This window comes from Phalacrocorax aristotelis, chromosome 2, assembly GCF_949628215.1.
Source record: "Phalacrocorax aristotelis chromosome 2, bGulAri2.1, whole genome shotgun sequence".
NCBI lineage: Eukaryota > Metazoa > Chordata > Aves > Suliformes > Phalacrocoracidae > Phalacrocorax > Phalacrocorax aristotelis.
In genome coordinates this window covers 85,560,770-85,586,618 of record NC_134277.1, presented here as the reverse complement: position 1 = coordinate 85,586,618, position 25,849 = coordinate 85,560,770, and the positions used below count along the sequence as shown (strand labels likewise).

Genomic DNA, 25,849 nt, shown 5'->3' with positions numbered 1-25,849 from the left:
TGATTTACCAAGAAACCACCTAAGCAGTACTGATGTTGCAAATGAGAGGATTGTAGCGGTGCTGGTTTAGAAAAATTTGGGCTGCCTTGATGCCCAATCAAGGACTAATGTCCCAACCATAGACAACAATATTTTAACTGTATGCAACCTTAGCTGTCAATCTCCGTTTGACTCTATATTTGGTTTGCTTTGCACAGCATTTATTTTCCTCTGATGGTATCAAAAGCCACTTATTATAAAAGTTCTTGGAAGGGAATAACGAGCATGTTCTATATTGTCTTATTCTCAGAGTTCACTGTGATGCACAATGGCATGTTACCATGCAATGAGAAACACAGTACTGAGCAGCACCCAGTTCATTTCAATTGTGTTGTGATCCTGAAGGGATCTGCCCAACAATGCTTTTTAAAAAAATATTTAACTTTTGTGGGAAACATCAGACTTCCATTGAATCTTTTCCTTCCTTAATACAGCAGTCACAAGCTAAATAACTTTAAGCAACATAGCCCTCAAGTTCCCACAGAGAAAGTATTTCAGAGCATTTGCTGGTCTGCTGTAGAAAAGCATAGCATGAAACCGATAGTAAATGGTATTGTTTTACATTATATGTGTACTTTTTCGTAGCATAATGTTCAAAGAGGAAATACCTCTGACAGTGCACCGTGAAAGCATGGTATTAGCAGCAGAGTCAGGACTACATTAAATAAAGCAGGGCTTTATACATGTATTCTTTCTTTGGAGACATCCTTCATTGCAGGTCACTATGAAGGGACACACAAAGGATAAGACAAGATGACTGTCATATAAGGCAAGTTGTTGAGGACAATAAAGAGAAATGTCTAACTGAAAGATGTTATGAGGTTTAGTGGGGGATAAAAGAGCAGATGAAATTCAGATAAGTGTAGAGCAATGCTAACTTTGTATACCCACTAGTATAGGACCTGAACTCAGTGTTTCCACCCAGTAACCAGGTCGAGGGGCTCAATATCCAGTAGCAAACGCAAACCCAACCACATATTAGGAATGGAAAACAAGGTGAAGATATCATACCACTGTATAAAACCCTACATTTTAAATATTCCTACTAAATGTAATTCTACATTTCAAAGACTTCATATAGCTCTCTTACATCTCAAAACATATGCAGGAGAACTGGAAAAGGTGTAGAGAACGGAAAACTTGTGGAGCAGTTTCCATATGGGAAGTGATGGGCTGGAATTCTTCAGGCTCAAAGAGAGATGATGAAAAAGTAAGACACTAGTAGATGGCGTGTTCAAAACAGAAAGATATGGTGCTCACACAACATGCAGTTAAGCTGTGCAACTATTTACAGCTTTGCTGTTGATATTAGAATTGTAGATGGATTCAGGAAGCCCCGGACAAATTTATAGACATCATTCCGGCTGAGGACAGACCTGGATACTTCAGGAAGGTATTCCTTATGCCTTATTATATTCTTTCCTAGGCATGCACTGTTGGCCTCTGTCATAGGCAAGATATTAGAGGGACTTCTAGTATGAATCAGCATATTTAACCTTGCGTTCTTAACCAGATCTTGAATCAGATAAAGCTGTCTGCTGCCAGTCTGGACAGCTTATCCAATTTCACCTGTGATTAAAGAATGATGATTTGTTTGGCAACAATAAGCATTGTGCAAGGGTTAAATAATGAGTGTAATTTCTATTTTGGATTATTAGACACACCTAACTGTTTCAAACCCTAGGCAGCCTTTTCCACAATTAAACACGTTGTCTGAATGATTCTCTAATTTTAAGAAAATCCTTCCTAAATGACAGATTAAATTTGTTTTAGTGCAGATAATCCATTCAAGTCTCCAGACAAGTGAAACTGATCACAATGATATATTTTATCCTCCTAGAATAATCACAGTGGAAAGCATACAGTGAAGCATGCTCACTGAGACACCAATGCAGACCAAGTGTCCTCCTTCATAACCTCTCTTCAACAATGGCAATAAACAGGTGCCAGTGAAAAGTAAGTATAGGGCATGCTACTTATCTCAAATATTCTCCTAGCCACCACGTATTTTCAGATCAGTGTTGTCTAGGCCCAACATGATTTGTCTGTTTAGCAACCCTGAATAGATCTTTCCTCCAAATACTTATCCTTTTCAACTCATGTAAACTTTTGGTATCCGCAACATCCTTTGGAAAGGAGTTCTACAAGTCTAGCACCCGCTGTGCCAAAACCCACCTTCTTTCATTTGTTTTGGATCCAGTTCCTACTAGAAGGCTCTCTCATACTGCAAGAGACAGTGAGCAGTCAATCCTTACCATTACCGGTACACAATGTGAGATTCTGAAGCCCTCTCATATTGCCTTGTAAGACTTTTCTTTTCCAAACTAACAAGTTGTATCCTGGTCATTCTTCTGGCATTTACTCAGTTATCCTTGTTTATCTTATTTGGGCCTTTTCCAGTTTCAGTCAACCTTTTTTTATGACAAGGGAGGCAGAACTGTATGCAGTATTAATGAGAAGGGCAAACAATGTATTTATGCATGCAAAACAATGTTACTGTTTTGCTCTTCATTCCTTTCTAAATGATGCCTAACTTTTATTTTGCTTTTTTTTAAACTGCTACTAAATAGACATTGAACTGACAGTTTCCATTGAGTTGCCACTCATAATCCAAAGGCTTCTCTCCTGAATGTCATTGGTCAGCACAGAGCCCATTATTTTTTGTAAAATTGGATTTTTCCTTGTTATCTTTACCCGCCTTGAATTTTATCTAACATTTTATTGCCCAGTCACTATTCTCAGAAAGTCCTCCTGTACTTTTTCACTGTGTGTCTTCAATCCTTACTATCAGAACAACTTCATATCCTCCGCAAATCATTTCACTTATCACTCATTCTCTCTGTTGTGTTCCCCCTCCCCAGTCATTTCAACAGCACAGGTTTGGTCATGGATCCGCCCCCCAAGACTTCTGTGACTTCTCTCAATTGCTATAATTGACATTTACATTCCATCCCTTGCATCCTTTCTCATAGCTAATCCATGTCTTATGCCATGGCTCTTTGGATTCCCAAGAGCTTTTCAAGGAAGCTAGCTTGGTTATCACCAACCAATATCATGAACGAAACACCGACCCACCATTGGTGAAGGAAGAGTTAGTATATGAATTACTACAGGAGCTTGACCCCCACAAATCAATGGGCCCTGACACCATCCACCCGAGGGTGTTGAGAGAGCTGGTTGACATCGTTGCAAGGCCATTCTCCATGATCTTTGAGAAGTCATGGAGAACGGGGGATGTCCCAGAGGACTGCAGGAAGGCAAATGTTACCCCTATCTACAAGAAGGGCTCAAGGGAGGATCCGGGTAACTATAGACCCATCAGCCTTACTTCAGCCCCTGGGAAAGTTATGGAACGAATCCTCCTGGGGGCCATCACAAGTCAAATGAAGCACGTGATTGGGAAAAGCCAACACGGCTTCACTGAAGGCAGATCGTGCTTGACAAACCTGGTGGCCTTCTATGACAAAGTGACTTGCCCGGTTGACATGGGGTGGGTGGTGGACATTGTCTACCTGGACTTCTCCAAGGCCTTTGATACGGTCCCCCACAGCCTCCTGCTGGAGAAATTAATGTGTTATGGCCTAGACAAGTGGTCTGTGCAGTGGGTGGGGAACTGGCTGACAGGCGGCACCCAAAGGGTGGTGGTAAATAGCTCTTTCTCAAACTGGCAACCTGTCACTAGTGGAGACCCCCAGGGAACGATATTGGGCCCAATGTTATTCAACATCTTTATAAGTGATCTGGATACTAGCATCAAGTGTAGCCTGATGAAGTTTGCTGATGACACCAAGTTGAGTGGGGAAGTAGACACTCCAGAAGGGAGAGCTGCTCTGCAGGAAGACCTGGATAGGCTGGAAGAGTGGGCCAACAAGAACATTCTGAAGTTCAACAAGGAGAAGTGTAAGATCATGCACCTGGGAAAACATAATCCAGGAGTGCAGCCCAGACTGGGATCCACCTGGCTGGAGAGCAGCTCTGTGGAAAGGGACCAGGGGGTCCTGGTGGGCAGGAAGCTCAACACGAGTGAACAGTGTGCTGCTGCAGCCAAGAAGGTCAACAGGATGCTGGGTTGCATCAAAAAGGGCATCGCCAGCAGAGAGAAAGGAGTCATCATCCCGCTCTACTCAGCGCTTGTCAGGCCACACCTGGAGTACTGTGTACAGTTCTGGTCTCTGCTGTACAAAAAGGATGTGGACAGGCTGGAAGGGGTCCAGAGAAGGGCCACCAAGATGATCAAAGGACTGGGAAGCCTGCCATATGAGGATAGGCTGGGAGAGCTGGGTTTGTTCAGCCTTGAGAAAAGGAGGCTCAGGGGGGATCTCATCACCATGTACCAGTACTTAAGGGGTAGCTACAAAGAAGATGGAGACTCCCTTTTTACAAGGAGTCACATGGAGAGGACAAGGGGGAATGGACACAAGTTGCTCTTGGGGAGATTCCAATTGGACATGAGAGGGAAATTTTTCACAGTGAGGACAGTCACCCATTGGAATAATCTCCCCAGGGAAGTGGTTGACTCGGCCACATTGGACACTTGCAAGAGTCCCCTGGACAGGGTGCTGGGCCATCTTGTCTAGACTGTGCTCTTCCCAGAAAGGTTGGACTAGATGATCCCTGAGGTCCCTTCCAACCTGTGATTCTGTGATTCTGTGATCAACCAGCCATTTTGCCTCTTACCACATAGATCACATTTATTCACATGTCCACTAATTAAATTATTTCTCAGAGTTTTACTCAGTCAGTGGATATAAATCTCATGCTACAGATGTGTAGTTTCCCTGGAACCTGTTTTAAAGGCTGGCATAACATTTGCCGTTGGTCCAGTCCTCATGTACCAAAATAGTTCTAAACTGGGAGGTTGCACGTTGCCATTGGCAGTTCAGCTATTCGTCCTTGACTTCTCTTAAAGCACTTGGGGGAACACTGTCCATCACCTCTTAGTATTTCCGTTGTCAATGTTTCTACAACTTCTTTAGCCACTTCAGTGTCAGCCATACTCTCAGAGGAACATCCTCCCCCTCCAAAAGGATCCAACATAGACCTACAATTTAGTCTACAGTGAAAGCTTATGTAAAGAATCAATCTGGCTTCTCAGCATGGTCTCACCTTCTCAGTGCTCCTTTAATGTCATGAATGCCATTTGGCTCTATAGCCTCTCTGATACGCTTCCTGCTCTTGATATGTCTGAAGGAATATTTCGTATTCATTTGATCCTTTTTGCTCATTGTTCCTCAAGCTCTATTTTGACATGCACTATTGCATTTATACAATTAATCTGCCAGAGTTTACAGTCCTTTGTCTTTTCCTCTTTTGGATACAATTCCAGCTTTCTGAAAGATGCCTTCTTATTCTAATAACCTACTTATTGTGCTGATTAGACATGCTTGCTTCCTTTTTACCCTTATTCAAGCCTTTCTTAACAGGTGGTGCACAGTACTGATGGGCTTTCAGTATGCTGTCCTTCAGTAACCTCCTTGTAGCCTGCAAAGATTTACTCCCTTTAGGTTCAGTTTAACTAATTCCTAATTTTCACACATTTCCCCTTTTTGAAGTTGTGTACTACTGAGGTAGTGATGATGGGGGGGTTGAGGCTGAACTTTTTACCTCTGTAAGGATGCTGAATTTGAATTTAGGACTTGTTTGCACTCCCATTAAAATCAACACTGGTTGTGTCCAAGGAAGAATAGGTTAAGAACTACAGGTCAGGACTTACTGGGTTTTAAAGGAGTAATTCCTATTGGTGTCTCAAAGCTGCTTAGAAATTGGTAACATGATTAAGACCTACTCAGGACTTTGGCCTAATGAAAGTCAGAAGTACTAAAAACTTCATAGTAGGAAAGAATTCAACAATGGGCTACATTAGCAACATTAGCAGCCTTCAAGCTAAGGTATAATTTATATAACTAAGAGCAGTGTCCTTTTGCCATTTATTTAGTAGTGCCATTGATAAACTATAATCAACAATCCCCTCTTTATTAACTTTAATATGTTACATATGTTATTTGGAGTATGTCAACCATAGTTTTAATTAGTTAAAAGATCGGGAGCCACTAAAAATACACAGTAATCAGTGAGAAAGCTGAGACATTAAGCATTCTTTAGCTCATTTTAAGCTGGTACTTTACTAAATCCCTACAAGCTCTCTAGATCTTCTGATGGCTGCAGAACATGATAGCTCAAAAATACCAAATTACCTGTAGTAAGAGCCATTTTATGAGATACATTTATTTTTTTTTATGAGTGACTTCCCTTTTTAAAAGCTGAATTCTGACAGGAAAACAAAGCAATTCTAATTTATTTTACAGAGATAACATCTTCTTGTGGTTCAATTAAAGATATTATTCAGTAAGGAAATTTCTTACAAATTTGGTTCAGATTTGACTTATGGTATAAGAAATCATTAGCCCTCTAAAAATACTTGCAATGCCTCCAAAAGGTTTTACTAATATTTCTCAATACATTGAAAAAAACCTGAAAGTCACTAAAGATGACATAATTCTTGTTAGGTAAAACCTATGAAGCCATTGAGGGGAAAAAAAAGTCATACTATGCTCTATCTAGAAACTATGATAATGTATGTTACTGATGATCAGCTTAGAACAGTACAGGTAACAACATTTCCGGCATGGTTGAAGAGAGCTTGATTTTACAGACTTAAAATCTTCATGTGCAGTGTTTTGCATGCCATTTTCCAGACCTTATAAAAGACAATCGTAGCAGTGCCTATCAGCAGAGCTGGAATCATGGCACAGACCTCTGTCATTTGAGCCAACAGCAATATCCACAAGTGACTGCTCTTCTCTGTTCACGCAGATCACTGGAGGAGACACACGTGGCTTTTGCTGAGCCTTTTCAGATAGTAGAGTCCGGTTGCTCCCTACTGCCTATACTTTCATTTACCCAACTTTTGTAGACCTTTTCTGCTTCTGTCTGCCCCCAACCACATCACTCCTTGTCCCTTTCTTTACTGTCCTCCCTCTCCACTCTGACCCCTGTGGCTACCCAATCCTGTCTTCTTTATTCTTGTCTCCTTAGTCTTCTCCAACTTGATTTATTTCTATTGACAAAACTATGTCTTTTCCTCTGGTATTGGTCATAGGAAAAACTGCAATATTTAAGTTGGTGCTCAAAACCCTTTTCTTCTTAGGAAAATACCCAAAGGAAGTTCAATCTCAATTGCATTTGGCAAATATAAGCATTTGGTAAATAGGAGCTTATATGAAACCCTAGATACCAAGCTGTCTCTAACAGTCAACTAACCCTTCGCCAGTGTCAGAAAAGTCTGTAATAAAGAAGGCCCTCTAAATTTAGCTTGGAATCCAACCATTAAAAATGAAATCTAGGAGCTAACCTTCCCCCTCATTGCCACGTCTGCATCCCAGCTCTGCCTTCACCCAGTGATGTCTTTGCAATGCATTAGCTTATGTGGAGAAAGTGGCAATTTGATATTTTTTTCTGAAAATTTCAAAAGGCAAGGACAAACCACCGTGGCACCCTGCAGGCATATATTCTCTTGTATATGCTTCGATTTTCACATCAAACCCCCTCCCAAACCCAAAGCTAATGAATGGCAATTGGATACATGGGTGAGAAAACCCACAATTCATGATTATTGCTCTGAATTGAGCACTGCATGACACTGAACACTGCAAAGTCAAAATAACCACAGACGCCCTCTGCTCTGGGCAGCATGAATAACCCAGACTAACACTGTCTTGGGAAAAAATACTTTGAGAACAAACATGTGACCAATCACATTATCACCCTGTATTAATTTCTTTCACAACCTCTGGCAACCTGAACATTTCAAATTCTTTCCTAGTGACATCTGTATTCATGCATCTAACTTAGATTAAAACCCACAGAAACAACACTGCCCTTGTGTAAGTAAACATCACTGTCAGCCTTGTTCCTACCTCACCGAAACCCATTGCCCTTTGGAGCCCTGCTATCAGCTCTCTGCTATTGATTTGCTTTGCATGACCAGATACAAAGGATATCCCACAGCCACCTGTATACCCTGCAGCTTCTAGTCTCCAACTGAAAACAGTCCTGCTCACTCACTATTTCACTGCTCTTTCCTCACCAACTCCTAATACCTATCAAACACTCCATTTCTGTCAGTTGGGAGTTGGCTTAAAACTGCAGGACAAGCAACAAACACAAATAGATGGGAAAGGTTTACTTGGAGTTACCCGTACTCTGTCTGCACTCTACCTAGGCTGAACAGCGCAGCCTGCTTAAAGCATCTTACGCAACGTGGCAGGGAAAATGAACATCATTACCTCAGTTGTACAGAATTTGTTCCCATCATGCTGACCGACACGTGAATACATTTTCTGTCTAGCTAATAAGTTTTTGCTGCAAAGTTAAAATCTTTTTCATATTACACTGACCAACATGCTTAATTTAAGTGTTTTATTTGGGTAAGGATTTTAAACTGTCAGCTTTTTTTAGTTGAAATATATTCTTTGGGCTCTCTCCAACTGATATTTAAGTAAAGTGTTTTCACCAGCACTTAACCTGAATATCAGCTGCAAGCTATATTCCTGACAACTTGTCAGGAACAAAAATGCAGACTGTACAAACTAATCTACAAATTTCACCAATTTTTGCAAGAGTGAAATAACTGTACTGAAGACCACTGCTACTATTCTAAGAAAAAGGGGGTATTTATACTAGTTTAAATTCACACTTAACTTCAGAGGTTGAACTTCCCTGGGCAGACTTTTCAATTTGAAAGTACTGTAGATAAGAATATCAAAGCTAGCAAACCTGAACAGGAAAAGAATTTCACAGACTGGACTGAGGTACTCGGCAGCGAATCTAATTTAAGATAATATTCAACTGTGCCCCAGATAGGAGCACTTGAAGTATGATACAGCTCCACTCTCCAACTCTTATAGGCATGCCTACATGCCTACTTCATCAGTCATACATCAGAGACTATAGCTCTTTTGTCTTCCATGTGGTAATTTTCAGAAACTGCCAAAGGTCATAAAAGTAACAAGGATAGGCAAACAAAGGGAAAACATGTTTTTCCTTTAGCGAAAGGCAGATTCAGGACTCTAGTTTTGAGCTGAGTGCCTGGTGGAAAAAAAAAAAAAAAGAAACGTGGGAGCAACATTTATTGCAATACAGTCAGTTTGACTTACCAGATTTAGCGATATTTCCGATTCTTTGCAGTGGCACGGCCACATGCAATCCTAAGTAAATTTTCCAAAATGTAACTGCAATGAATTATGGCTCTTTGCTCTGAGTTCAAAGCTCTCCATGACAGATCTACAGTCTGACTCACTATATTTGGCGTAATGAATATCCTGTATAACACAAAAAAATTTCTCCTTAGGAGAAACAGTGGAAGACTCTCTCAGGTGCCTAAACCTACTACTGTCACCACTTAAGAATTCACAGAAGTGGCTAATGGGACTTTTTGAAACTACCCAAACCCTTAACTCTCCTTGGAATAAAAGTTCCTCTCAATATCGACGTGTAGATGCTCTACCAGGAAACACCCTGCCTTAATTCACTCAGACCAGGTCACTCACATAGCTTTAAAAACTTAAATACAAATATTTTGTGGTTTTCCCCATTGCTCTGTGTATTCAAAGGAGGGTATTCAAGCAACCTGCCAAGTCACACACTCAAAACAGAAAGTATATTCTTCTGCCTCAGCAGCTGACTAACTTTTGCTGCTATCTCTGATCCCAGTTCCTGTCAGTCTTCCTCTACTCCTTTCATGAAGACCATTTCCATACAGATTCATCATTCTTCAGACCTAGTCACCACCTCCATTAGGATTCCCTGTCTTTGGGCTATGTTACCTTTGGAAAGGCCAGAGGCTCTTTTACAGTAATGAGGTATAAATGTGCTTCTGTTTTTTAGACTGTTCCATGTTCCTTCGCTGCCCTGAGCTAGTAAGATAGAAATTTATGCTCTTTATATGTCATGGTATGAAATCTGCTTCAGGACAATGGTCCTAATTCCCTGCCTTTCCTTTCCTAGGGATGAGAAGCTGTGAAGAATACAACCATCTATGAGCAAACTTCAGTTAGGCTTTTTTTTTCCTATAAAAAAGGGTAGATTTCACTTTCTGGATGAAGATTACTTGCAGAAATGTCATTGTCTAAATAAGATAAACTGTATCTGGCAAAGCAGAACACACACTGCTGAAATTGCTTTACATTAGTGAAACAGGGGCGGCTTTGTGTTCATGAAAGTGACCATCAGAAAGAGTGCTGGTCTCTTATTATTTAGTCTAACAACCGAAGGAAGCAAAAGACCAAGCTGTTTTATTTTTTTGTTGTTGTTTAAAGCAGCTCTTACACAGATTGTGACGGGAGTATTTTGTGAAAGACACTCTCACATCTTAGTTGAAATCAAGTCTAGTCTGGGAAGGAAGCTTTTGTTTCCTTTTGCTGCTGATTAAGGGTGTAGGGCTTAAAGGGCTGATCCAGACAAGGAAGGAGATCTTTATCGCTGCCTTTGGAACAGTTCCCACTGTTGTGCTCATTTTTCCCCCTCTTTTAATCATAATTTACAGCTGAAAAACATATCCCAGAGAATGGTACCATCATACCAGCTGTTCCATGAAGATGCTAGATCATGCAGCATTGTTATGTTTTCAATACTTATAAATGTTTCTAATAATATTACATGGTTTCAATCAGTAAACAGTACTTAAGAGCTACCACAGCTGTTTTCTGAGTAGCTAAAGTGGATCAGCTTTTAAGAAAGCAGCACAGGAAAGTCTTCCTCTAAAAAATACAGTGTGGGTTGAAGCCATCTGGTGAGTATTATGGGTCACCTTCTCCTCTCAGCAATGTTCACCTAGGGTCCAGTCCAGACAGCAGTGATGTTTCACAGTGAAAACCAGGAGGAGAGCTTAGGATCAACTCTCAGCATTCAGATATAACACATCTCTTTAATCAATCAATAAAGTCATGTGGACATAGTTTCCATGATAGTTTAGGGGGATGACATGACAAATGGCAGAACTTCAGTTTGCAGCAACCTAAGAAACTCAGGGACTGGGACATCAGAAAACTTACAGGATTCAGTAGGAAGAAGTACACTGGGGGCAGAATAACCCCAGGCATCAGTATGGGCTGGGTGCTGGCTGGCAGAGCAGCAACCTCAATGAACACAGCCAGTGTTCATATGGCATCCACATACAGTGGATGCCAAGCTGAACATGCACCATCGTGAACAAAGTAAACCACTAAGGGTTACCTTAGGGGGGTACATGGCCAGCAGATCAATGGAGGTTATTCCTTGCTTAATCTGCTGCTGGGGGTATGGGACGCAGCAGGTCTACTGTGTTCACTTTTGGGAACCCACATGTACTTAAACAGGCATGTTAAAACCTGGAGAAGATCTATAAAATAGCTATCAAGATGGCCAGGGACACAGAGCACATGAGCTAGGAAGGAAAATTGAGGGACTTGTACTTTTGTCTGGCAAAGGAGAGGATAAAGGGGGATCGATTAGCAGCCTATGACAACATGAAGGGAAGTTACAGAGATAACAAAGTCAGACTTCTCTTGGCAGTAGCAGAGAACATAACAAGGGGCAAGGGACACGTGTCATGACTTGGGTTATTCAGATGTGACATCAAGAAGAATTTCTTTACCAGTAGGATAGTGCAGCATTGAAAGCAGCTAGGTAGAGATTGGGTGAACTTTCCTGCTTATCAATATTCAGCTAGGCAAAGCCATTGCTTTAATGTTGGTGATAGTCAATGATAGCAGGTGGTAGATGTAATGATCTGATGATGGGATGATGTAGTGATGGCCATAGTTCTTGTTTTAAACAGAAGGATGGGCTGAATGATATCCAGATGCCCACCCCAACCAATGCTTCTATGATTGTGTGAGAATTTCTGCAATGAGAACTGACAAATGATGCAGCTGAGGCTCCCTGAGCTCCCACAGCCCAGATCTACTTTATTACTTTCTCTATTTGCTGAAGGAAAAATCAAGTGGTTGAACCGTCTTTGTTGATGGGGAAGTTCACATAGGCAGGTTCACTCAGGGGTGACAGTGTTATGATTTACATCCCAGACTAATTCCAACTCAATCCTTACAAAATACACAGTTGCATGTCTTAGATTCTAAGTCTTCCCACAGCCAAATTCGTATAAATTAAAGGTGATACCTCTTAACTGGCCAGTATTATACTGTAAAGATTAGAAGAAAGGATTACTTTCCACTAATTTTTGCTGATATGTACTGTTTGAGAGTGACTGCCATGACTGCCATACCAGGACATAGGAATTTGAGGTTCCTGTTGGAGTTCTGTATTTGGCAGAGCTCAAATATTTTTTTTTTTGATTGTCAGGGTGCCCAAGGCCTGCCCTATGATGCTAGCTGTCTCATTGATTTGCTCCAAATACTATTGAAGTGCATGTTTCAGTGCAGAAGATTCTGGCCATAAACATTTTTGTTCCTCTGTGACACAAAATAGCATAATTTAGGCCAAAAAAACCTGTGTGATTGGACAGGACCTCTTCTCCATTGAGAAATTTTCAAAGTCACAGAAGCACATGAACAAAGCATTCCTGGGAGAATGAATGTAACTCAATGTACAAAGAAGAAATAACACAGGAACAACTGAAGCCCATGTTCAGCCTGCTGCCTGTGCTAATGAGGTCAAAAAGCGTAATTTGTGCTTTTTGGGTACTGCGTGAAATTATCAAAGGCAAAATCTTTGTTATTACCAAAGTTGAAAACTGCATAATCCTTACATTTTGTATACTTCACCTTATTTGAACCTACCTGGATATACAGTTCACAATTTTGCCTAACACCTTTCAACTAACTTCACCTACCACATCAAAACAGAAGAGCCCTTTGCATTGTGGTTTTGGCAGAATGCAACCAAGCATTGAGGATTAAGACCTTGCCACACTGGGATTATGTCTTCCCAGAAATGCAAAAGCATGCAGATAGTTGCAAAACCAAAACTCATCTAGACTCTGAATCTTGGAGGCTGGCTTCTAGTCCACAACACTGATCTTATATGAACTCCTCAGAGTGCAGCATGCTCGACTACACAGTGCAAATAAATGTTCATCCGTGGTTAAAATATCGCCATCTTTAACAGAAAAGTTCCAAATATAATAGATCATCAGCAGAAATGAAGCCTGCCTAAGATCAGGCTATTGCAGTTAGTTTCCTTTGTTCTCCAAAGCTGCTGACAAGTCATTCTTTCTACCATAGGACTGGGACCTGTGTTAATATAAGGCTCTGTTAGTTGGAGTTTTTGGGGAAGGACAGTTCTTGTCTCTGCTGGCCATCAGTTGTCAACACTGTAAACATCAGGTTTGCACAAATGCCTATTTTAGGGTAGTCAAAAAAATCTTCTCTCACATATCTCCAGATCTAGATGCCAACATCTTGATGATTATTCTTCCACCATCACCTACTGCATATTGGGGAAAAAGCAGCAGAATTTTTTGCATTTGGTGTTTGTAAGCTTCATATTATAGAAGATCTAGGAGTCACTGTCAGCAGGACTGACTAGCTGGGAATGATATGGCAAAAGCACCAAAGACTGTCCTTAATGTTTCAGCAGGTGAAACATTGATCGTTAAATTGGGAACGTGACAGATTCTGGAATTTAAACATACCTTAAACCAACCTGCCCACCAAGTGTTATAATGGGAGATGGGTAGCAGCTGGTTGTCTCAGCCATTAGTCCAACTGTTGTTTTGGAGGTGGTTGTTTTCCCCACTAGAACTCCATGCTGTTTGGGTTGTCCAAATCTTGTTTGTTGTTCCCCCCAAAACTACGACCAAATGTGATATGCAGTATCGCATTTGAAATATGAAAGGTATTTTGCTAAAGAGCTATCACACGTATCATCTAAAGGGTGACGAGCATTCTTTGATGTAGCACCCATGACAATGTACATATTAAAAGACTGTCCTCTTCTTCCAGATTCCAACTAATTTCCAGATTTGACATCACCATTTTTACCTGTGATAACTTCTACCTGGTTCTGTGCTAAAACATAATTTCCCTCTGAGAATAGAAACAACTCCAACATCTTCATCCAAATCCTCTAATGTAACTACGTGAAATAATGCTATTTAGTGTTCACTTTTTACAGGGAAAGAATAATGGACAAGCAATAATAGGCATGCCTAGTCTTATTTTTAGTCTTCAGCGTAAGGCATAATATATGTGGGTGTGTTGCAGCTCTTTTTCTCAATGGTACGAGTTCAACACTTCATTTTACTATGTGCTAATTTTATGTCTTTCTAAAGCCTTTGTACAAAAAGAATGTTAAATTAAAGAAAACTTAAATCGTAAGTTCCAGCTTGAATCATACAGAAGAGAAAGGCAATCGATTGGTTCATGACTGCAGATGATAATTTGATTTAAGGTTTATGAAACTTACTTCAGATTCTCTCACCAATATTTATTTCCCTTTTCTTTTATTAACTGCCATTAGAGCTACAACACTGCAAAAATGCTTCAGGAGAAAGGAAATCGGTGGAAAAAAAAGAAAATTTTACTCTTCACAGTGTAACGTATACAAAGCTTATGCAAAGCAGTCTAACGATCTGTGAGCTTGATCTCTAGCCAATTCTGACTTTATTCCTGAGATGGGATTGTCATCTAAGATTTTGGTTTGGTTCAGAACCAAAATTTGGATATGAATTTCCACACGGTTCAAGAATGCTTGGATCCACACTTAGTCTGGGACTATAATATCAATGAAAGGTATGTTAATTTAAGAGAGCTAAAAGGAAAAGCCTGTAGAAAAATCTAGGATACCCTGGGTAAAAATTGCATAGTCTGGGGGAAGTAATGCTTAGAGCAGTTGCCTCACTTTGCAGTAGGACTAAGAGAACTTGCAGAGCTGAAGGTACAATTGTAAGATTCAAACGAGTAAACGATAAATTCATAGATTCTCTGCAACTCTACTAGAGCAAAAAAGGTATCCAAAGGGGATATCAAGTGGCTGCTGAAAGTCTGGGAGGTGTGTTCTAGGGCTGTTTATATTGGACTGCATAGTGATGAAAGCTATTTTTGTGTTAGGATTGTGTCAAAGCCATTAGGGGAAGCTATTATGCTAAACTCAAAATTAGAAATCTTGCATAGTGTGGGGAAAAAAAAAAGTTTAAGGCAGAGTCCCCTGCCCTGGGAATTCTGCTACTATGTGACTTAACACATCAAGTAACCTCTTACAAAGTGAAGGAAAGCAGTTTTGGAGAGAATGAAAACATCTTACATTTTCAAAGAATGTACAAGTCACTGCTTTTCTCAGTTTATTTTGAAGTAAATGGTAAGTTTCTGAAAGTCCAGATCTCTTCACACATTAAGTATAGATTTAACAGGGAATGGGATGATGACTGTCGTTCTCCTTGGCACCACGAGAAACTCCCCTCAGCTGTATTGCTTGTTCCTTGCTAGCTCTGACCTTACTCAAGAAGTGAACAAGAACCAATATTGCCCTCTGGCTTCATTCACCCTTTCTTTGTTTACTTGCCTTACAGGAATAAGGAGATATATGACTAAGAAAAGGAAGAGAACAAGATCTGAAGCATCTACTGCTACCTGTTGCAGAGGACCTTAGGAAGCAGTGGTGCTGTAAGCATGAGTACTAATGAAGCCTGATTTCCTACAGGTGTGCTCCTGGTCCTCTCAGCTCTGAGTACTTCTTCTGGAAGGGGTTCCTGATATCTTATAAGGAAATAAAAAAATTGTAGTAAGTATCCAAGTAGGAACTTTTGAGTCACTCTTTTTTATGAAGCTTACAGTAATTATTGTAGACTTTTTCATCTCGGGTAAATTTGATTTAATCTGTCAAAGAATCAGAGGGCGAATAGGGACAGAGCTGGCTGGGGACAGCGCAATCACCTATGGCTTATTCTCTCATGGGACTAAAGAGGACATACTTTCAACAGGTGAGAAATTAAGTTATGATTATCGCTGTGGAGTGGAACTGTCATGGTAAACCTGAGCTGACAGAATGACAGAAGACACAGGATGATCCCTTGTGACTTGTCATGTTGGCAATGATTTGGTTTCATCCACCTTCCTTTATCTGATGTTGGTAACTACAGGAAGGCTCGTGAAGACTAGCCAAATAAAATCACAGGTTGGAAGGGACCTCAGGGATCATCTAGTCCAACCTTTCTGGGAAGAGCACAGTCTAGACAAGATGGCCCAGCACCCTGTCCAGGGGACTCTTAAAGGTGTCCAATGTGGCCGAGTCAACCCCTTCCCTGGGGAGATTATTCCAATGGGTGACTGTCCTCACTGTGAAAATTTTCCCTCTGGTGTCCAATCAGAATCTCCCCAAGAGCAACTTGTGTCCATTCCCCCTTGTCCTCTCCATGTGACTCCTTGTAAAAAGGGAGCCTCCATCTTCTTTGTAGCTGCCCCTTAAGTACTGGTACATGGTGATGAGATCCCCCCTGAGCCTCCTTTTCTCAGGGCTGAACATACCCAATTCTCCCAGCCTATCCTTGTATGGCAGGCTTCCCAGTCCTTTGATCATCAATAAGCCCTCCCTCCCCCAAGCCCTTTGAAACATAAAATATTTTCTTAAAATAAGCTAAAACCTAAAATTGTCCAGTATCAGTAGTTAATAGAAAGAGTTGAAAACTATTTGGCCTTGTAAAAGCATACTTACCTTCTACCCAGTGTTACAGACGGCTGAACAACTGGTCATGGCGGATACTCTGTAACAGAATTCTAAACCAGGAAAATCTTTTCCACTTGTTCGGTTTTGCTGTAATTGACATTGTATGCTTTTTCTTCTATACTGAATAGTGCAGATGGACCTATGTCTCATCTTGCTGTTAGTAGTACTGTCTTTTCTTTAGTGGATAAGCAAATCCAGGGGTGCACAGCTTAGCATGAGTGTGTATATAATATAACAACAGAAGCAAATGCTGATCCTCAGCTTAACAGCATGGTTCAAAATAAAGTGAATTGATATAGCTTACAATTACATTTTTTTCAGCCTAGATTTTTACTGCAAGATAAATTTCAGGCTAATCTGAATTCCAGTTATTGTCATTTGGCCAAAATAATTAATGACATTATTCACAGATTATGATGCTGTGGCATATATGTATGACAGAGACAAGAAGTGTTTGTTTGGAAACGATTTTATTTGCAAGGTAATTTGTGACCTGAATCTGAAGTAGCACGGTTTTGCATTCTCCAATCCCTCAACCAAATGGATTGCTATCTAAAAGACTGAAACTCCATGCACCATTGTTTCTATTGACCTAGTTTAGTCACTCCATACTGTTGATCTGCAGTAAGCTCTGGGAAGGAATACTTTTTCCCCCATCACTTACCATAAAGCAGCAGATTTTAAATATCCAAGAATAATATTGTAAAAGGTAGTTGTAAAAGGCTTGTAAAAGGCCTTGTTGCAAGCTCAAGGAAACTTTGCTGTGACATGACACCAATAGATCCCCACCCTATACAGAAATATTGGTTCCCCTCAAAAACTAGCATTATAAGCTAAGATACAGGGCCATGGTATTTTCTGGCAGAGTGGTGCAGCTAAGCCCAAAGAAAGTCTGTTAATGGCTGTAAGGATATGGCTGTTCTCCTGAGGAAGTGGACAAACACTCAAAATGGCTCTAGAGAAAGTAAGCAAGTGGAGATCAAGATGTATCCATGTTAAGGAAGGAAAGCAGAGGCTGAAAATATTTGTCCTCAAAATCTTCACTTAAAGTATTCATAATGAACAACTGTACTGGAACTATACTAATGCTTAAAGATACAGTTCAAAGCACAACAAAGACAATAGGAACATTGCCATCACCTTAAGAGGGAAAGAAACTTATTTACATAATATAGGAACCAGTTTGAATTCTCCCTGAGGCTTAAATCCTATCACTATTTTTCTGCCTAAAAATGTTTCAAGTTTTTCATCTTTTCCAATTCCCCTTTGGCAAACACCTCATCATGTTCTGTGCTGCTGGGTCCAACCAAAATTTACTACTTAAATGTCCATGAAAAGACTGTTCTCATGGTATTTCCTCCCGAGCCAAAAATTATACATTATCGGAAATCTTGCAAGAAACCCAAATCTTGCAAGATTTCTAGCCTAATTGGACTTGGATAAAGAAAACAGACCAACTTCTGATGATCTTGATTCCCACAGTTTGTCAGTTCAGGTGTATCTACAGCTATACCAACCCTAGAGTTTGGATTTACTTTCTTTGCTGCCTCTGCTACGCAGAGAATTTGGGGTTTTTTACACCCAGCTGCAACAATGGCTGCAGAAGTTTTGTGTGCTCTGCCACGTCATTATCCAAAATTCATGGCAATCAGCAGAGCTTACATGCTTAGGTGCAGCATTGGGCTATCACAGTTATACCATGTTAAAGATAATTTGTGCATGCTCAATCTGCAGTAAATTGCCACTATGAAAAAACGTTAGCTCCAGATTGCAAGAAATTATGCAATTTTTGAAAAACTAATCTTCAGTATGTCCATAGAAGAATCAGTTTTTAGCTAGTTGGCTGTCTTTTGGCTTGCTAGAGGTAAATATTTTTGTAGGACACAAAGAAGCAGAACAAACAAGGCTATGCTGCTTCAGCATTTTTTCCAAACAGAAACCCCCATCCTGCCAGAAAAGCCCATCCACCTCTCCTTACAGCTACTCTGAAAACGTATTGGAAATTTTCTTATTGTTGTATGGGCTGATACAGTGCAGAAGTCCATGATAAACATTGCTAAAGGTCAACCTGAGGCTGTTCCTCTCCCTGAGCTGTTCCACAGTTCAGAGAAAAAGTTCCCTTCACCACAACTAGTGGATACAACTGTACTAGTCATCTCCAGGAGAGCCAGACAAGTTGAATCAAACTTTCTAAATATGTATCAACTGTCAGGTTTTTATTGCTCACTTGCTGAAAAGTACAGTCATAACACCCAGGTATGAAATCTTTCATTGGCAGTAACTACACGCATTTGACCTTTTGGAAAATATCAAACAGGACACCTGGCTTCTGAAGCTCTGAAAACAGCAGAATTATTTGAATTATTAATCTCTCTTCCTCACCCTTGCCTGGAAAATTGATAGAAATAATTTCTTCTGCTGAGAAGTCATACCTGAGAATTTTAATTCTGAGTTTCAAGAGGCAGGAAAAAATGGAAGGAAGCATCCAAACTGCATACGTCAATCATCCCAGCTACTTGGTTGGTCCAGCGTCATTAAGAAGTGTCAAATATGGGTTGAACAGACCCAGCTTGATCCAGAATGATTTGTTTGTGTCAGGGTGACATACACAACCTCCAGAACATTGGTACTGCATGTGCATAAACTTACTGGGAAAGTCCCACAGACAGAAATAAATAACTAAGAATAATAGACTTATGAAAAATTATTCAGAAGAGGAATTTGTTTATGAAGGAATACAACACAGTGCTTTTAAAACATAGATAATTTCCTGTTAAGCAAAAAAGGTCTTAGTGTTGTGAGGGTTACTTGCATTTTTTGCTGTCATTTTACATTGCTGGGGGGGCTCTTCTATATCATCCCTGCGCTGTTTAACCTCAAGACCTGACCTGAGAGAGGGAGCAGTGAGAGTAGGGCTGCGCAATGAGGGAGAAGCTGGGGTCCTCCTCGGTGCCCTTACCAACGGGTGCTGTCCTGCACAGTCTGAATACATCAGGCTGGTATCAGGGTCCATCGGCAGCCACAGGCACACCAAGAGATGTATCGGGGTCAGGGTCCATCCAGGGGGTCCACTATGGAGGTAAAAGGGGTGAAGACAGGGCTGGAGATAAGGCTGCAGCATGTGTCTGAGATCCATCCATGAAGCAGGGATGGAGACCAGCACTCCTTCAGTATAGCTTCAACCAGGTATGGGTGCTCCAGGCTGAGTGAAAAGGGGTCCTGGGCTGTGGGCAGGGTCGGGGTGCCCACAGGAGAGGCTGGGCAGGGGCAATCATGGCTGGTAGTGCCCCTGGGGCCATGGCACTGATCTGATTCTGCCTAAGGATATCTTTCACAAGTCTGAGGGTTTGAGACCCAGTAACCAAAGAGTAAAATATTTTCATCCCTTTCATCAAAGGCTTTGGAACCTGTTCTATACATTAATGTTCATTAACAAATATATGCTAGAAGCCTGGCTTCCCCACTATAACCTTAAAGCTGTTAATTTCTGGGCTGTATCTATCCAAACATTTCCCAACATTTACTACTGCAAATTTCATATTAACAATCAATTTAGGGATGTTGGCTATTCCTTGCCTAGCCCAATTACCCAAGGGAAGTGAGGGAGAAAACAGAATCCACTAGGATTTATTCAACACAAAACAATCTTGAAAAATAGGTCGCTTTTTTTCCCTTGCCAGAGCTACACCAGGTACTCAAAACATTAAATTTATGACCTGCTTGAACTCCCCAGTTTCCATGCACAATGAGGTCAAATTCTGTCTCAAACCCAGCTTACTTTTATGATAAAGTAACTAGAGGAATAATACTTGTATAAACTTGTCCTATGACTCTCTGAGAGAGAATCATAGGCCATGCGGGCGTGACTGAGAAAATTCTTCCCTCATTTGGCTCCGTTCATACCTACGAAGCTCGTATTATTCTCTTGGAGGAACAGTATGGCTGGATCATGCATTCCCGATGTGTTAACGAAGGTACCAGACATTGCAGGATGATCTCGCTTCCACCAGAAAAATACATAAAAATCAGATGTCTCCCATTCCACCAAGCAAGACCAGGTAATAGGACAAACATTATGTAGAAATGCCCAGTGAAGATAGAACTCACTTTTCTAGTCTTCTTTCTGACCATCAAGTGGGGGCTGAAAAACAGAATCCTTATGCTGCCCATCACTCCCTGAATTTTAGGTCCAACTCCTGAGTCACCCTGAACGTGAGGACCAACACAATATTTGATGGGCCTATTTATGTAGTTGTAATAGCAGAATATTTTCAACTCTTTTTTTTTTAAATTTTGAACTCAATTTCAACCTAAACCTTTCACTCCATGTAAGCAGGTCCATCTGCCTTTAGCTCAATGCAGGTGCTGTGCACAGCACTCCAGTGTGTAAGAGCACATCTCCCAGGGATCTATGAAAGGAGGCAGCCCTGCCTGCCCTGAGGCTCAGTAAGGAGTCATCCTGTTAACCAGAGGTTACTGTACTTTCCTACCTTTGAACTCAAGTTGTTTGGCAATTTTTCTCACAATAATTATATCCTCAGAGACCCAGGAAATCCCCAGCTCATGCATTTTCTCAGACTAAACAGTTATCCATTCTTTTATCTCTGTTATAGCAATTATTGCCAATAGCATTTTTCACAGCCTGTATTAAGACAAACTGAGTCCTACCTCAGTCCCACCTACTTTGATGTCAGTGAAGCCTGTTCACCTCCCTTAAAGCCAGCCTTGTTTGTCATGAGAAATGTGTTACATTCCCTGTGCCACAGAACAGGGATGAACTGGTACAAAGAAACTAAAATTGCTGGGTTTGGCAAGGTAAGGATTCCTTGGAGAACCGATGCCATAGGAGTTCTTGTGGGCCTTCTGGTCCTTGCCCTGTGCTCTCGCATGCTCTGGAGCAGCACACAGGACGTACAGGCTTCAGGACAATTTTGGGGGCTTCCCTGCAGCAGCTGAATTAGCAGGGAAAGGGTGGGGGATCTCTTCCAACTTGGAGTGGCAAACCACGTGGGGAGCTCACTCCCGAAAAGGGAAGAGATCCATTTCTCAATCTCACTTTATTATTTTTTCTGCATCCAAAATCTGTTTTGTTATAGCCATAATGTCACGTGGAGTCCTAACTCCTGGAGGAAAAGAAGGATCTGTAATGATGCTCTCTCTCATTTACTATGCAACCAATGATGCTGTGCTCAGGGATTTGCTCTGCTTTATTACTTTATTTCATTCTCTAGGAGAATGCTCATCTCCTCGCTGTGTGGATGAACGCTGATGAAAACAGGTGCTTAGTATTCCACTCAGCTTCCATTACGGTGGCTACTAACTCATTTCATGTGCATGCTGGTACAGTCAGACCAAAACATAAGTATATAGAAGCAGAGTTAGAAAAGGTAAACCAGAGCCATCTATAACTGATTTTAGCATCTGTTCTGCTTTGCATGCTGACCGTTCAGGTATATTGTCAAATTCACCGACAGTTTAATCACTTCCCTCAATGTTTTAAAGAAATTCCTCATTTGTATTATGATGTAGCACTATAAACTAAAAAGCAAACAAACCAACCAGAATTAAATTAAATGTTCTTTGCTTACACTCCAGAGAAAAAAGAGGACATATCTTGTCACCCTGTGCTTCATAGGAATAAGAGGAACCAGACCTGGTTTCCAGAGGTTCCTGCTGAGCACTCAGTCACCAGCTCTCAGCCAGCCCCTTGGGAAGCTAAGATAGACCAGCTGGGTAGTTGGTCAGACCTGAACATGAGCACAGCCTTACTGGGCAAAGAGCATCAGTGAAACCCAGCAACCCCCAAATACGCAGCCAGTAAGACTGCTGCCTCTGGGCACCGCAGTAAAGCCCTGAGCTGAGCTCTCCTCTTAAGCTTTCGAGTGGCTATCCCTCTTGCTAAACTGTGTGTTATTCTCTGCTCTTCACTCATGCTCAGCAGTGACCCTTCAACAATTCACCTCCTGCAGCTGCGGGATGCAGGAAGTTCTTGATGGTGCTACTCCCAGCCTCTGGGATTTAGGAATGGAAGAAGAAAATCCTCTGTGAAGGTGCTGTATGAGCTGTGACAGAACAGTCAGTGCTCAGCTATGTCAAGCAGGGGTGAATCATTGCTTTGGCTCTCCCTCCATGCTTCTATAAACTGACCTAGGCTCACTCACCCTGCAGGTCTGAACCCTGGTTGGGTGCAGCAAACGAGTTATTTGTCCCCTGTTTCAAACACAAGTAGCGGTGTGCCCAATTTTATAACTTAGCAGATGTAGCACAAACATTTCTGCAAATCAGCTCTGGCCCACCCAGCCAAACCCCCCTGTACAGTAGCTGCTGCCAGCAGACACCCCTACCCTACACTAGCAGAGACTTCTGCCCATCTTGAAGACCTAGTGACTGCTCATTTCCCTTAAGAGGTACCAGTGCGGTTTCAGTCACAGGCATTACGTCAAGCTCTTACTTTTCAAAGTAAACAATGAATACACGTACAGTAGTCAATTTGATGGAATTTTAATTAATTTCTAGTAATTCTCACACACTGACTCTCATGGAGTTATCAACTTAAAAAAATGACAAGATGAATACTAATTAGTACACCCCGGTAAAAAGGCAATATAAAATAGGTTTTGTCACCTTGGTACAACATAGTAGAGTAGAATGAAGTAATGAAATAAAATATTTCTGTATTTTGATCTTTATATTCATAAAAATTGATATTGGCCTTACACTTTGAGGATACAGTTATGGTCCTATTAAGAATATTTGTCAAGAAATATTTCCCTATACGTGTATTCTAAGGAAATGCTATATAATATGTCATTTCTTTTTCACATATGTGAAGATCCAAAGTCCTTTAACAAGTTCGAGGGAGTAGGGATCTATCACTGCTGCAGTGCTGGAGCGTTTGTGATGGGAGCTCCAAGAGCTAGGAACTGAATGCTCACCATGATGGAAAGAACAACTTACCTGTGTCACCAGATGTTAATTTCCTTTTTTTTTTGCTGCTCATAAAATGGGCACGGTACTTGCTAGTTTAGACAAAAAGCCTGAGATTAACAAATCCAATTTTCCTTAACAATATTTTTGTTACCTCACACAGGTATTGTGATGGCAATTTCACTGCCTATACCAATTCTAAAAGTTAAAAAGACACCATATGTGGTATTAAATTTATTATTAAAGAAAGGTAAGTATTAGGAGCTGGTTACAGCAGTTTACTGACCTGTGGCTATTGTGGCTCCTTCAGAAAAATAAAGGAAGCTGCCCTCGGGAAGGGTAACGATGCAGTATCCTGTTGACTCCAAACTAATATACAAAGGGATATAGATTCAAATCAAAGAGGAAAGGGTGGTGAACCCGGCACCACTATATGCCTTCTGGTCAAAGGTTTGCCTCTTTGTTATAACTATATACTTTTTAAATATACCAGAAGTGTATAAAGAAGAAGACACATATTATGAGGGGCAAGGACAGGTCTTCTGCAAACCAAGGTTGTTTTCACTTTCATGTATCATTAGTTAATATTCCCAAATAGGGATAAAGATAGCAAGAAAGGAAAAGAGTGTAAACACTAGTGCCCTACATGTCTTTAATTTCACTCACATGTTAAAGCTTTCATCAAAGAGGAAACAGTTTCTGTCATTATTTCTTCAGTGCCTTCTAATACTGGCAGATTGGTGCCAGCTCTCCCTCTCTGTTCATTCAGTCTTAATGAAATAATCCAAAGGAAAAAGTGAAATACCTATTGGCAATCCGAAGCATCAAGACACTTGCTAAAAACGAACAAAACATATGTGTAAAAGATTCTTTAATCCTTCTCAAGGGCTTATGAACTTTGGATTTTTCTGCCTAAGACAGAACTGCTTTTTCTGCAGCTGAAGTTTTCTGTCAATTTCTCATGTAAAGACCAGTAATAAGTACTTCTTCTCAGAGGCTCCAAATCTGGATGCAATCGTTGTGCTGCCATGTGGAAGTCAGCAGTGAAATGCAACTGCACTTGGAGCTGAGGAGTGGGAAATAAACTAGGGGTTTGGGTTAGGATATCTAACCTCTTCTCAGAACTAATGAGTACCCTGCCTTTAATTTCTGAAGCGAAAAATAACTGACAGTCTCTCCGTCTTTAGAAAGTCAATCTCCGAAGCCTCTGTCAAGAGACTGCAATTAACATTTGGTTAGCTTAAAAAAACCCCACCAGCTTCTGCCTTAAAAGAGGGGTCTGTGATTTCACACTGCACAGTCTTGTCCTACCCACATGTGGCAGTTGATACCAAACAGTTTGCAATGTTTTTGCATTTAGGCATGATTAGTAACAGTCCCTATTCCCAGTTACAATCACGTACTTCTGTAATATATTTTCTTTCAACAGAAACTGCTACTTACTAGCGCACAAGTACGTCCTTGGGAAGAGAAGTGCTCCCTGCTCCTTGGTGTGGGACAACGCCTCATCTTTCACCACATACAGCTGGCAATGCTCTCCTGTCAGCACAGGCAGCTTTTGCCATACAGTGCGGAAACTCTTCAGGGCCTGAGAATAACGAATAATTTTTTTTTCCCCACTAAGTTTTAGTGCAAAGTGCGAACTTTACTGTTTGCTATAACCCTTGGAAAAGCAGGCTGCACCATTTACAAAATCAATTAAGTGCTGTGTTTGCAGAGAGCAAAAACCAAATACGGTTTGAAAAGGGCCGCTCTCTCTTGGCAACGGCAGCGCGTGTCAGAGACCAGCCAGAAAAAAGAGATGTTAATTCCCGGCTCTTAGCGATGAGAAATGGAGGCGAGTCCAGGAGACAAAAGCTAGATGTGAAGCTGGGACAGCGTAGCAGGCAGAGGAGAGCAGCAGGGTGGCAGAGCCTGCGGGAGGAAGGCTGGCTGTCTTGGGGCACCGGGCTTTTTTCTAGTTGCTTTTTTTCGGCTGATTAGGTCCCCACAGAGCAGCCAGGTAGATCCAGGCTCCCTTCCCCAGTCCTCCGCTTTGAAAGAAAAATCTCACTAGTCTTCCCGGTCTGCAATAGTAGATGGTTGTGGGATGCAGACCTGGGTGCAGGCTGGTTGGAGCTATACAGCGTATTTGGCGCTGACTTCTCCTCCTGCCAAGTTTCTGCAAGCCCACTATACCACGGGAACTGCCTGCATGTAGTCTTTGAATCTACAGTACAAACAA

At 41.1% G+C, this 25,849-nt stretch overlaps 1 protein-coding gene across 5 annotated transcripts in view; it reads right to left on the bottom strand.

The window, feature by feature from the left end:
* The window catches only part of MYO10 (myosin X), a 228,965-nt gene extending 203,735 nt beyond the window's left edge, over positions 1 to 25,230 (bottom strand). For 2 of the 5 annotated variants that reach the window (XM_075084238.1, XM_075084240.1), the window contains exons 1-2: positions 25,069 to 25,144; positions 24,292 to 24,461 (exon numbers count right to left, since the gene is read on the bottom strand). Coding sequence is in view for 1 of the 5 variants with exons in the window: in XM_075084235.1 (XP_074940336.1) it covers positions 25,069 to 25,134 (66 nt within the window). In the remaining 4 variants the exon portion in view is untranslated. Of the gene's footprint in view, positions 1 to 23,911; positions 23,995 to 24,291; positions 24,462 to 25,068 lie in introns of all 5 variants that reach the window. The other 3 variants (XM_075084239.1, XM_075084235.1, XM_075084237.1) reach the window with 3 other exon arrangements.
* Between the last annotated feature and the right edge of the window lie 619 nt (positions 25,231 to 25,849).